Genomic DNA, 12,150 nt, shown 5'->3' on the forward strand with positions numbered 1-12,150 from the left:
GCTACTGTTCTCTCAAAGTCTCCCTCTGTTCCAGGACCTCAGTGATCCCTATCTGATCTTATAGATTGGCTTAGCCCATATGAACCAGAGAGAAACCCTGAATATTAAAAACTTAATACTAGAGGTCTTTTTTATTCAGATGGAAAACTAAGAATCAGAGAGGAAAACTGACTTGCCAAAGGTCACTTGTTTAGTTATTAGGCAGACACTGGCTTTCATACATTGGTAAGCTGGGTAAATGAGAGAAGAGTTGCCTTCCATGTAAATATCACCACCATTTATTTTTTCAGATGAATCATCCAGTTAGGGTTACAAGGAAACATCCAGGACCACCATATTGCAATACTCCAGAGGTACCCATCAGAGTAATCTGCAGACTGCCATTGTGCAACGTGGCAGTCTGATAAACACCACTTAGGAAGAAGGAAGACTGTCACCTGTTTACAAGTTTAAGTTAGATTTTTAGGCAAGAAATCGGATTAAACAGATCTATATTAACAGGAAAGAGAAATAATATAATTGAGCTGCTAGTAAGTGTTAAGTACTGCACTAGATATTGACATATGCTATCTCATTGAATCCTAACAATAAATCTTCAGGGTATTTATTATTATCACTGTCTGAGAAATAAAGAAGCTGAGGTATAGAGAGGTTATATGTTTAAGGTCATATAGCTAGTTGTGGTAGAACTGGGAAATGAATCTAAATCTATCTGATATATAAACTCCAGCCCTTTCCATAAAATCATGGGAGTCTTGGCATGGATCCAGAAATCTTCCTTAAAATGTTCTACTCCTACTATGTGTTACACAGGCACTAGGAGGAGAAAGGTAAAAGGAATGTTTGTAGTCTCATCTTACTAGGGCTGGGGAGCTTTTACTCAGAAGAGGAAAAGGGGTCTTAATATTTTTGGACCTATGAGCCATCAGAGGAACGTCAGAGATGCCTCCTGCATGGTCCTGTTCCATTTTTCATCTCTCCAACTGCTTCTAGAATTGCTTCATTTGTTAAGAATAATATTCATAGCATCTACTTCATATGTCAGATTAAAAAATAGTGCACAATACAGACAATTACCAAATTATAAGTAAATATGTGCCAAGTTTTCACAGTGTGTTGTTTGTGCAGTGTGGTCATTCACTGACACTTTTTTAAATCTAGAGAAAACCAAGGTAAAAACCCTGCTGCTAGCATGTGGGGATGAAAATTAAAATAGAACTTAAAAGTATTAATTCTGCCAAATTGTGAATAGTTGTTGATTTTTACTTTTTATTTTTGCTTTTGTTATACTGTTTACTGTTTCTACTTTGCTACTGATATTTGACATTCTGATACTATCCAAAGCAGACAGCACTGGTTAGATGATCCTAAATAATCTAAGCAAGAGAGGAAGGCATCTCTGAATCTGAATGTAAAATCTATCCCACAGAAACACCTTGGTATATCTGAGAGTAAATTCCTTCTCGCTTTTGGTATTAGAATTTTTTTTCCCAGTAAAATGAATATTGGACTATAATCTTTAAGATCCCTAAACATCATTGTTAAAATATGGAAAATAATAAACCAGTTATTCAAGTGTCACATTTCTTCATATTACCATTTATGACTTCTAACTACTATCAAGTACCCAAGTACAAATTTGTATTTTGAGTCACTCAGACCATATACAAAAATTAACTCAAAGTGGATTAAGAACCTCAATATAAGAGATAGCACCATAAGACTCCTAGAAGATAATGTAGGGAATCATCTTCAAGACCTTGTAATAGGAGGTCTCTTCTTAGACCTTACACCCAAAGCATAAGCAATGAAAGAAAAAATAGATAAATGGGAACTCCTCAAAATTAAAAGTTTCTGTACCTCAAAGGAATTTGTCAAAAAAAGAGAAGAGGCAGCCAACTCAATGAGAAAAAATATTTGGAAACCATGTATCTGACAAAAGACTGATATCTTGCATATATAAAGAAATTCTACAACTCAATGACAATAGAACACTAGTACAGACAGCCCAATTATAAAATGGGCAAAAGATATGAAAAGACATTTCACTGAAGAGGAAATACAAATGGCTAAAAAATACATGAAGAAATGTTCATCTTCACTAGCTATTAGGGAGATGCAAATTAAGACCACAAGGAGATATCATCTCAGACCAATTAGAATGGCTGCCATGAAACAAACAGGAAACTACAAATGCTAGAGAGGATGTGGAGAAATTGGAACTCTTATTCATTGCTGGTGGGACTGTATAATGGTACAGCCATTCGGGAGGACAGTCTGGCAGTTCCTTAGAAAACTAAATATCGAGCTACCCTTCAGTCCAGCAATTTCACTTCTTGGCATATACCCAGAAGATCTGAAAGCAGAGACATGAACAGATATTTGCACACCGATGTTCATAGCTGCATTATTCACAATTGCCAAGAAATGGAAACAATGCAAATGCCCTTCAACAGATGAGTGGATAAACACAACGTTGTGTATACACACGATGGAATACTATGCGGCAGTAAGAAGGAACGAGGTTTTGAAACATATGACAACATGGATGAACCTTGAAGACATAATGCCGAATGAAATAAGCCAGACACAAAAAGAGAGAGATTGTATGTTACCACTAATGTGAACCCTGTGAAAAATGTAAAATAAATATTTTATATTGTAGAATGTAGGGGACATAGAGATAGACAGCAACTAGTGAAGGAGGAATGACAATCTACTAAGAACAGATAAGCTATTAAGGGTAATCTTAATGTTATGGGAATGCTCAGGAATGATTATGGTTTGCAAGCTTTATTGGGAATGGTGTGATCATATTGGAAGCTGTGCTGGTTTGCATATATTATGTCCCCCAGAAAAGCCATATTCTTTAATGTAATCTTGTAGGGGCAGACATATTAGTGTTGATTAGGTTGGAAACTTCTGATTGAGTGTTTCTATGGAGATGTGACCCACCTAACTGTGAGTGACACCTTTGATTAGGGTGTGACCTCTTGATTGAATGTTTCCATGGAAATGTGGCCCACCCATTCAAGGTGGGTCTTGATTAGTTCACTGGAGTCCTATAAAAAGAGCTCACAAAAAGAGGGACCTCAGAGCAAATGAGAGTGACATTTTGGAGAGAAGCTGCAGCTGAGACAGACATTTTGAAGACAGCTGTTGAAAGCTGACATTTTGGAGAATGTCATTTTGGAAACGCAACCTGGGAGCAAGCAGATGCCAGCCACATGCCTTCTCAGCTAACAGAGGTTTTCTGGATGCCAATAGCCTTTTTCCAGTGAAGGTGCTCTATTGTTGATGCCTTACCTTGGACACTTAATGGCCTTAAGACTGTAACTTTGTAACAAAATAAACCCACTTTATAAAAGCCAATCCATTTATGGTATTTTGCATAAGAGCAGCATTTGCAAACCAGAACAGAAGTAATGTAGTTATTTTAGGTTGTTTTTCTTATTCCTTTGTTTTGTTTTGTTTTAATTGTTTTTGTTTTTTTAATTTTTTAATAAAGTAAAAAAAAGCTACTGCATTAAAAATTAGCTTCAACGTAGTTATTTTAGGTTATTTGTTTTTTCTTATTCCTTTGATTATGGTTTGTTAATTTTCTTGGGGTATGGTAGGAACATGTTGGAAGCAAAGCAGTTATTTTAGTTATTTGTTTTTCTTAATCCTTTGTTTTGTTTGAAATGTGTTTTTTTGTTGTTTGTTTAATTTTTCAATAAAGTTAAAAAAAAAAGAATTAAAAAAAGTCACTCAGACCACGTATGAGTACTGTGGTGGCTTGGAGTTATATATACCAGAAAAACAAATTTTCAATCTTAATTCATTCCTGTGGGTGTGGATGTGTTGTAAATAGGACCTCTTGATGGTACTTCAGATAAAGGGTGGCCCAACTGATTCAGTATGGATCTTAATCCTACTACTGGACATCTTATAGAGAAAGCCACAGAAGAGAAAGCCACAGAGGAGCACCCAGAAGCTGGAAGTCAATGGAAAGTGGAAGAGAAAGAAAGCAATGCCATGTGCTTTGCCACTCGATAGAAAAGCCAAGGAACCCCAAAGATTACCAGCCAGCCAGAAGATAGTCAGCATGGGAAGAAGTAAGCTTCTAGCCTCTGAAACCATAAGCCAATAAATTCCTGTTGTTAAGCCAACCCATTGTGCAGTATTTGTTTTAGCAGCCAGGAAATTTAAGGAGGATTTTATGCTGTCCTATTTCGACAGCATCTATTCTGAATTCTTCACCTTGACGTTATACTGAATCCACTTTAGCCCATGTGAAGTCACCCTACAGTCTACTTCACATTTATATTTATTTGGATAGATTAGATAGATAGACAGATAGATAGATAGATAGGTAGGTAGGTAATAGATAAATCCTCAGCATTTAAGCCATTTCCTCTCTGAATTCCTCATGCCTAACTGAAGGAAGAGACAGTTCACATAAAAACACACATGGGGAAAGAGCAGAGTTGCATGAAAGACAAGACAGATAATAGCATGGTGTGTGGGGTTAAGAAGATCAGAATACAAATCAGAAACACATAATGATATATGTAGTGACACAAAGAGACAGATTCAAGAATAACAAACACAAAGACACATTGATGCACACTATGCTCCCTCTTTCCTTCCTTCCTCACCTTGCCAAGTCTCCGAGACTCCCTATTCCCTCTCCCCAGTCCCCTTGGCACGTACTTGATGTGCTCTGTGCGTCCAGAGCCCTCGATGGTCTTGGCTCCCCACCGTTGCTCCTTCTCAGAGATGTCATTCTGCAAAGACAGCCCTCGGCGATAAGTGATGGGAAGAGATGTGCCACAGTAGGAGGGGCCACATGACTGACACAAACCCTCCCTGTTCCCTGCACCAGCTGCCTCCTTCAGCCTGGGTCTTGATTCAGATTCCTCTCTCTCTCTGTACCTCACCCTGACCCCATTGGAAATTCAACTAGTGAATGGAGGAACCTCCTTTTCTACTCTGCATCCCTCATAGTTTCTCTCCTTCTCTCATACAACTTCTCAATCCCCTCAAATTACACATTTGCCCCAAAATCCTGGAGGGTAGGCCAAAGGAGACCTATGTTGCTCTGTGTCTCACCTTCAGCATAGTCTGTCATAGCCTGACAAGCAAACTGTTAAACTCCTCCACACCTGTCTCCTTCCATCCTCAACACCAGCTACCATGCATGCCCCACTTGTGACAGCCAGTGTTGCCACTGGTCAGTCCCACTGTGAGAGCTGTCTCAGTCCCAGAACGTCCTTGCCCAGATGTCCCATCACTACCCTTGTCATTGTCCAAGCAAAGCTACTTCCAAACTCACCACAAAGTCAGGGTCTGTGTCCCAGTCATCGCTCTGGGTCTCCATGGAAACAGATACATCATGCCCCACTACCGACTTCCACATCTGAGGGTGACAGGTGATGGGAATAATTAGGAATAAAAAAGTGTCAAGAGTAGAAAAGAATGTGGGTCAATGATAAAGGAGCCAATGTTTCTTGCCCTATTTCCTTGAAACAGAATAGAAGCTGAGGCAAAGCAGACCAGAGTTTTAGAAAAGCACTTCTGCCTAGTTAGAGGGGAAGAGGATGGGGCTTATATGAGAGAAACTGGTGTGGCCTGGGCCCACATGAGTCTGGAGAGAAGTCATCATGGATGTAGATAATGCTAACAATCCTGAATGCCAAAATTGCTGAAATTGTTCACCTATGCCAGCCAGGTAGCTGCTCGAGGTGGTATCTGTGAGGCATGTGAAAATACCTTAGAAATGTACTGCCTTTCCACTTGGGTTTCTACATGACTCCTCTCACAGTTGTTGAAATAACATTGATCCAGTTCCTGACAAAATGAACATCTACACTCCTCTCTACAAACACTTTATTGAGAATATTTCATTACCCAGTGCAAGTGCTGCCCCCTCCACTCTGAGACTGGACAGCTGCGTGAGGGCAGTAGGGGCAGCCAGCTGAAATCCCTACACTGAAAAGTGCACTGGGAAGCACTCTTCACTGTAAACAAGTCATTTAATTCAATCTTTGTTCAATTATATTTGATAACTGGTTCAAACCCAAGCATTTAAGAATTACCTTATCATTGACTAAATAAATGTAAAATACTTAGAGAACACTAGTGTGGAGGGGTGCCAAACAGTCTTCTGCTTGGACAGGTCCAGTGTTTCAGTCACTGCTGTCAGCTGCGCATGAGGAGGAGCTGCCCAAGTTCCTCTGGATCTTGGTTTGAAGAGGTAACAGCAGACAATGCACGTCAGCGCCAGTGTCCACTGAGACTCTTGGCCCAGCACCACTTACTAGCTGGAAACCTCCCTTCCCGTCCTTCCCTTCTCAGCCCTCTCACCCCACTGGAGGTCTCCCACACACTCCTTATTGTCTGTTTTACAACCACACCTTGGGCCTTCTTGTCTCTGCACCTAGGCCATCAGACTCTGCTTTCTGATTTTTCATTTCTACTTGTGAACTCCACCCTTTCCCATGCTCTTTGAACAACCCCTTGGAAACCTCACCCAAGGGAAACGGGGTGGAATGAGAAAAGAGATGCATTGATGAGGCAGCCTGACTGTGGGATGAGCCAGAGAGCAGCTCTGCCTTCCCTGCCTGGGAACAGTCACTGTTTGGATGAGGACAGTGGACAAGACCCATAATCCTGCCACCTGCAACCCCCATTTCTCATGCCCTGGCTCCTGGGCTGCACTGCAACAACAATTCAACACAGAAAACTGGAAAGGAGAAGTTTCTAAATATTCGCATGCAATAAGGAAGCATTGAGAACTGATGGTCGCACCCACTTTTCTGTTGTTAGTCCAAGATCTCAATCGACTTTCCCATGAATCTCCCATCTTCCCCCATTCTTGAAATAATGAGAAGAGTTTCTGACATAGAAACAATTTAGTATCCTCCACCTACTGACCTGAAATGGGGAAGCCAAGAGATGCTGTCTAAAGATGGGAGACTGGAGAGGAATGTGGTGGGGCATGGATGGCCCAGGTTATTAGGGGCAATCAAGGGCCTCATCACAAGGCTGCCTAACAGCATCTGTAAAGTGCATGGATCGGGAATTAGAAGACTGGTGGTCACCCCAGCTCTGTTACTAAGTCCTTAGTGGGAACATGAGTACAGGGAATCAACTTAGAGTACATATTTATCTGCCAGTCACCAGGTTAGGCAATTTAAAGCACAGATTTAAATAAATGGGAAAATCACTGAGGATCCCCCAATGGAAAAATAAATGAAGGGTTGTTCCAGCTAGTCTACAAAGTCCTCTACTTCTGACATTCTAGGAGTCTGGGATCCTACAATCACAGAAACTAGGCCCAGCTGATCCATCATGCCTTCGCTTTCTTCAGCACTTGGTTCTCAGCACAAGTGTACATTAGTGAGTACTTCCTGCTCCATTACATTGGGTTTTGCCTCCCTGGCTAGATCATATGCTCTCCAAGGCTTTGTCTTTATCTCCTCCTAGGGTCCTCCTCCCAACTCAGTGCCTAGGAATAGGAGTCCTTAGAAGGGGCTGTAGAATGTCAGTAGAAACCAGGTAGCACTTCATTTGGTCCAGGGTTCTGCATGGCTGCTCAATCATGCTTCCTGGGCCCCAGAACCTCCTTCTGTTTTCATCCCCAGATGCTCATCATCCACATCCACTCACACTCCGGCCTTCTGGCCATAAAAGTTAACGTTAAAAGATTACTAGCAGTGGCTTTATACCTCACTGGGAAAAGACCTAAGTAGGCTCCTCTTACTTCAACTCCTGCTCTGCACTTCCCAACTTCCCCCACTGCTCAAAGCACCCACCTTCAAGTGTGTCGGTTCTCAGATCCCAGCTCCTTACGGTGACACCAGGCTCTCTCTCAGGTTGCTGGCACTTCAGAGCAAGAAAGTCTGAACTGCTGCTTCAGTTCCGTATTCAGGTTTGCTGTCATTTCCTGCCACACTGTCCTCACAGCTACTTCCTGAAGTTTGAGTCAGTTCCTTGTGCTCAGGGACTTAAATAAAAAAGGGTTAATTAAATGCCTCCAGCCTACTCTTTTAAAAGCTTTCAGGATCATGGGAAAGTGATAGAAAATGCTGTTTTTATCCTGAGTTTATAATTTAGCCAGAGAAGCAAAACATTCAACCAGAGAACCCACAAAAGAATGCTATAGGACAGCATTTGGGTCCTAAATTGTGTGGGCAGTTGCATGATAAAATAAAAGAACTCACAGAATTTGGTATAGGATGTAGTAATTAAGAAAGGCTTAATGGGAAAATAATTTCATGCAGATGTTGAAGGGTAAGATTTAAAAAGAAACTATATTTCTACATTTTCCACAGCACTTAAAACTGGGGGTTGCATATAGTGGATGTTCAAATAAAATTGATGTCATCAGTTAAACAATGGGAGGAAATAATTCTTTAGGAGAAAGGCAAGACATGAAGAAAGGCTCATAGCTTGTTTGGGGCACAGTGAGGAGTGTGAGCTAATTGGTAGGATTTGGTTCCAAATAGTATGAAGAAATCTGAAAGAATCAAGTGGAACCAGATGATGGAAGGTCTTTGTAGTATTCTGTATTATTGTTCATTGACATTTGCTGCCCCTCTCTTCCCTCTTGAAGTCAGGCTTGACCAGAATAGTTTTGGTCAATGAAATGTGAGAAGTGAATACATCACTTTCTGGTACAGATTTTAAGACCAGAGCGAGCTTTGCCAGGCCGTTTCCCTCATGGCCCCAAGGTAAGCTGCAGTTCTCCAGTGACCCGCTGACAGCCTGGGTCCCCGAGCGAGGATGACTTGAGTAGAGCCCCATCCTTCCTGTGAGGGTCTACGAGATTTTAAAAAATAACACTTTGTTTCAACTACTGAAAATTCGGGGTGTATCTTACTGTACCTGACCTGGCCTCCACTAACCTTCATCGGCTGTGGAGTTCTGAGCTGACTGTTCAGTTGTGAGCACCACACACGGTTCAAGCAGACTGGATGAAACTGGCCCAGATCGAGTCAGGAACAGGAAGCCTCTAAGATCACTTCCAAATGTAAGAATTCTCTGCCCAGAGGTGGTTTCATTTATTGATCTCTCCTAATTCATGACCTATTTATCATGGCAGCATCAAACTTATTTTAAGAGCAAATTTGTAAACAGAAAAACACCTTTCAGATTCTTTGGAGTCTTACCTCAGTGCCAAAACTTGGAATTATCAGACCAGATATTGTGACACACCACTCTCCAGAGTAATCACAGATGACAGCAAGAAACTCCTTCTCTCCTCGGCAAATGTCTCAACCCAAGTTCATTTCTGATGAAAGGCAGTGAGAAATAGCACACAGAAATGGGCTTTGAAGCCATACAGACTTGGCTAAAGTAAGCCACTTATTAGCGGACTTTGAGAAGCTGAATTAGCTTTTCTCAAGCAGCAACATAATAATGCCCATCCAATCTGCTACATGTTATTAGACTCCCCTTTCCCCTGCTCCCACCCAAAGGGATCCCTAGGGGTCAAATGCCTTCAACATGAACCAGGTAACAGTTCTCCCAGGACCATCTCTGGGTATCTGCTCTTCTGCTACATGGACCGCATGTCCTAAGGCCCAGCTCGTTTCATTTGGTGTTAAGATGGGATTTCTCACTCCACCTTAGCACCCTGGCCTCTAGTGGCTAAGGCTGGAAGGGTGGTGTAGAGCCATTACTGATGCAGGCCAGTGAGAAGAAAGCCTGCGCATGTATAGCTTTCTACCTCTGTTTCCATTCCTGGCTACCTCATCTTCACTTCCCATACATTACCTTTCTCTCCCCAGCATGCAAAAAGACATATGCAAGCACTCATGTAGACATACAATTGACAAACATGCACATACCACCACAAGTCTTCATTTTGAAAATAACTTTATTATTTTACAATTGTTCAGGAAAGTTCCTTGGACGCTGTGACCACGATTTGGTCATCACAGAACAAAGAATTAGAGCAGAAAAGTCAGTCCACCAGTCTTCTCTCTTCTTTGGGTTGTGAGAACACGCAGGAAACACACCAGGTGCGTAAGGAGGAAATAATTAATGGGTACAGGTTGTGGTGAGGGAGGTGGGAGTGGGGAGTAGGCACAAATGGAATTCAATCCTGCCTGTCATTCTCAGACCTAGGTTTAAATATTTCAACTTCCCTATATCCTCCACTCCTTTTGTCTCAGCCTTCTATTACTGCAGAGAGCACATGACCATGGGACTGAGAAAAGTGGAGTAACTGCCACCAACAGCAAAGTAGCTTAGTACTCTAAGAGGCTAGGAGTGAGGAGTGTGGTCCCTGGTCGGACCAGTAAAGACTTTCTGGCTTGGAGTCAATGCCTCACCTAGGATTGGCTCCTGTTGGCCCCTAGGTGCTGTCTCAGGTCCCATATTGGCAGAATATCCAGATAAGGTCAAGAATCTGAAACACACTGACCACAGCTAGTTCTTCCTGTCTTTTCGTAAAAGGAAAAGCAGGAGTCACTTAACCTTTTGTATACATGCAATCCGGGGCTTAGGCAATGAGATCCTGTCTTTATAATCCAGAAATATAAACCCTCATTTATCTCTGAACAGCCAAGGAAGGTAAGGTGGTCTTCTTCTGGGACCAAGTAGCTACAAGCTAAGCCCCTGGGGAGTTCTTCCCCTCCCATTCCATAGTACAAGATGTCCTATAAGGTGATGTGATCACTCCCCATAACTTGTTTATGGCAGCACCACCTTCCCCCTGAAGCAGGAGAAAATATAGGGGCAAATGAGACAATGATACTGGACTTCAGATTATTAGGTTTATTGGAACTATCCTCCTAGGTGAAAGACACCCCTCAACATCTTTTTACAGGATCATAAAAGATGATCAAGCCCTGAAAAATCTGAATATTGAGCTCAAAAACTAATTGTGGGGCCTCCTCAGATTACACAGATATGTTTAGGCCTTAGTAGAAGACAGCAGACTCACTGATCCCTGCAACTCTAACTTGTGCACATATCCACCACTGTTTCTGCAGGCACTTTCCGTGGAGAATAGGAGAGATGATCTGTACATGGGAAGACTGTTCCATTGGAATTGATGGTTGTGACATTAGGGGAAAGAGGAATTCCAAGCTCTGTGGAGAAGGGTCCAAAAGGTGACAAGTAACTTTACAGATGGCCTGTGAAACACAGAATGAGTAGAACATGAACCATCAGAATGTAGATTGCTGCTAGTAGTGGCACTCGGGTCCGGGAATGACAGAGTGAACGCAAAACCCTCTTCCATCTGGCACCATTCCGGGTCTGAAAGAAAAATCTGAAAGTCAGAGCACTTCAACCTACAGGAGGTTATGCCTGTTCTCCTATCCCCAGCAATCCTGCATTTAAGGAACACTGATCCAACCACTGCAGAAAAAAGATATCCTGGGAGAAAGATCCCTCAGGATTGATAGTTTGGCAAATTCTACCAGGTTCTCCCAACATTCCATACCCTTCCAGTTGTATAACCATCAGCTGCTCACTGGCTGAACTTCCATATTATCTTTCCTTGATTCCTTGCCCTCAATACAACCAGCCCTGCCTGGTAGCACAGACCCCCTCTCTTTATCCTTCCTCCATTCTTACCCTTCGGCAACTGTTGCTTGTAAGATCTATTAATAACGCCTGCTCCTGGGTGCCACAGGAGCCAATGATAGGAGTCCGGGCAGAGTCCCATTCACTGTGCTCTAACCTGTGTTGAAACAAAAAAAGATGCTTGGCATTGGTTCATAAGCATGGGAGGCAGCTCAAGAGAAGTCTTCCCAGTCATCTTGCCATGTGATGCAGGACAGTAGCATCACAAGTAAGGCTGTTATCTCAGACCCTGCCCTCATGCAAGGAGTGTAAGGCAGACTGGTTTTGTTTAGCCGCAGTAAAAAGTGATAAGAACTACCATGAATGGACTGCCTACTATGTATCAGGTGCTGGGCTGGATGCTTTACATACATATTATCCTCAAGTTTTGAGGCTGTTATATTATCCTCAAAGTAAGGCTTGAAGAGGTTAAATTACTTTCCCTTGGTGGCAAAGCCAGTAAAAGGCAGAGAGCCAGGATTCAAAATCCGTGTTTGTCTCTAAATCTCAGGCATATATTTTTTTCCCACTACACCATACCTGATTCAGAGAAACTCATAAATTTTTTTTTTTTCATTTTTTAAAGGC

At 42.0% G+C, this 12,150-nt stretch overlaps 2 protein-coding genes across 2 annotated transcripts in view; both read right to left on the reverse strand.

Annotated features, from left to right (window-relative positions):
- The window catches only part of HCLS1 (hematopoietic cell-specific Lyn substrate 1), a 27,941-nt gene extending 20,011 nt beyond the window's left edge, over positions 1–7,930 (reverse strand). The window contains exons 1-3 of the mRNA XM_037836510.1: positions 7,800–7,930; positions 5,318–5,401; positions 4,696–4,769 (exon numbers count right to left, since the gene is read on the reverse strand). Coding sequence (XP_037692438.1) covers positions 4,696–4,769; positions 5,318–5,401 — 158 coding nt within the window. The 5' untranslated portion in view covers positions 7,800–7,930. The remainder of the gene's footprint in view (positions 1–4,695; positions 4,770–5,317; positions 5,402–7,799) is intronic.
- Positions 7,931–9,847: 1,917 nt separating this feature from the next.
- GOLGB1 (golgin B1) overlaps positions 9,848–12,150 on the reverse strand; it is an 82,258-nt gene continuing 79,955 nt past the window's right edge. Inside the window, exons 13-14 of the mRNA XM_037836520.1 lie at positions 11,575–11,680; positions 9,848–11,253 (exon numbers count right to left, since the gene is read on the reverse strand). Of these exons, the coding sequence (XP_037692448.1) occupies positions 11,119–11,253; positions 11,575–11,680 (241 nt within the window). The 3' untranslated portion in view covers positions 9,848–11,118. The remainder of the gene's footprint in view (positions 11,254–11,574; positions 11,681–12,150) is intronic.

This window comes from Choloepus didactylus, chromosome 1 (genome assembly GCF_015220235.1).
Source record: "Choloepus didactylus isolate mChoDid1 chromosome 1, mChoDid1.pri, whole genome shotgun sequence".
NCBI classification, from domain to species: domain Eukaryota; kingdom Metazoa; phylum Chordata; class Mammalia; order Pilosa; family Megalonychidae; genus Choloepus; species Choloepus didactylus.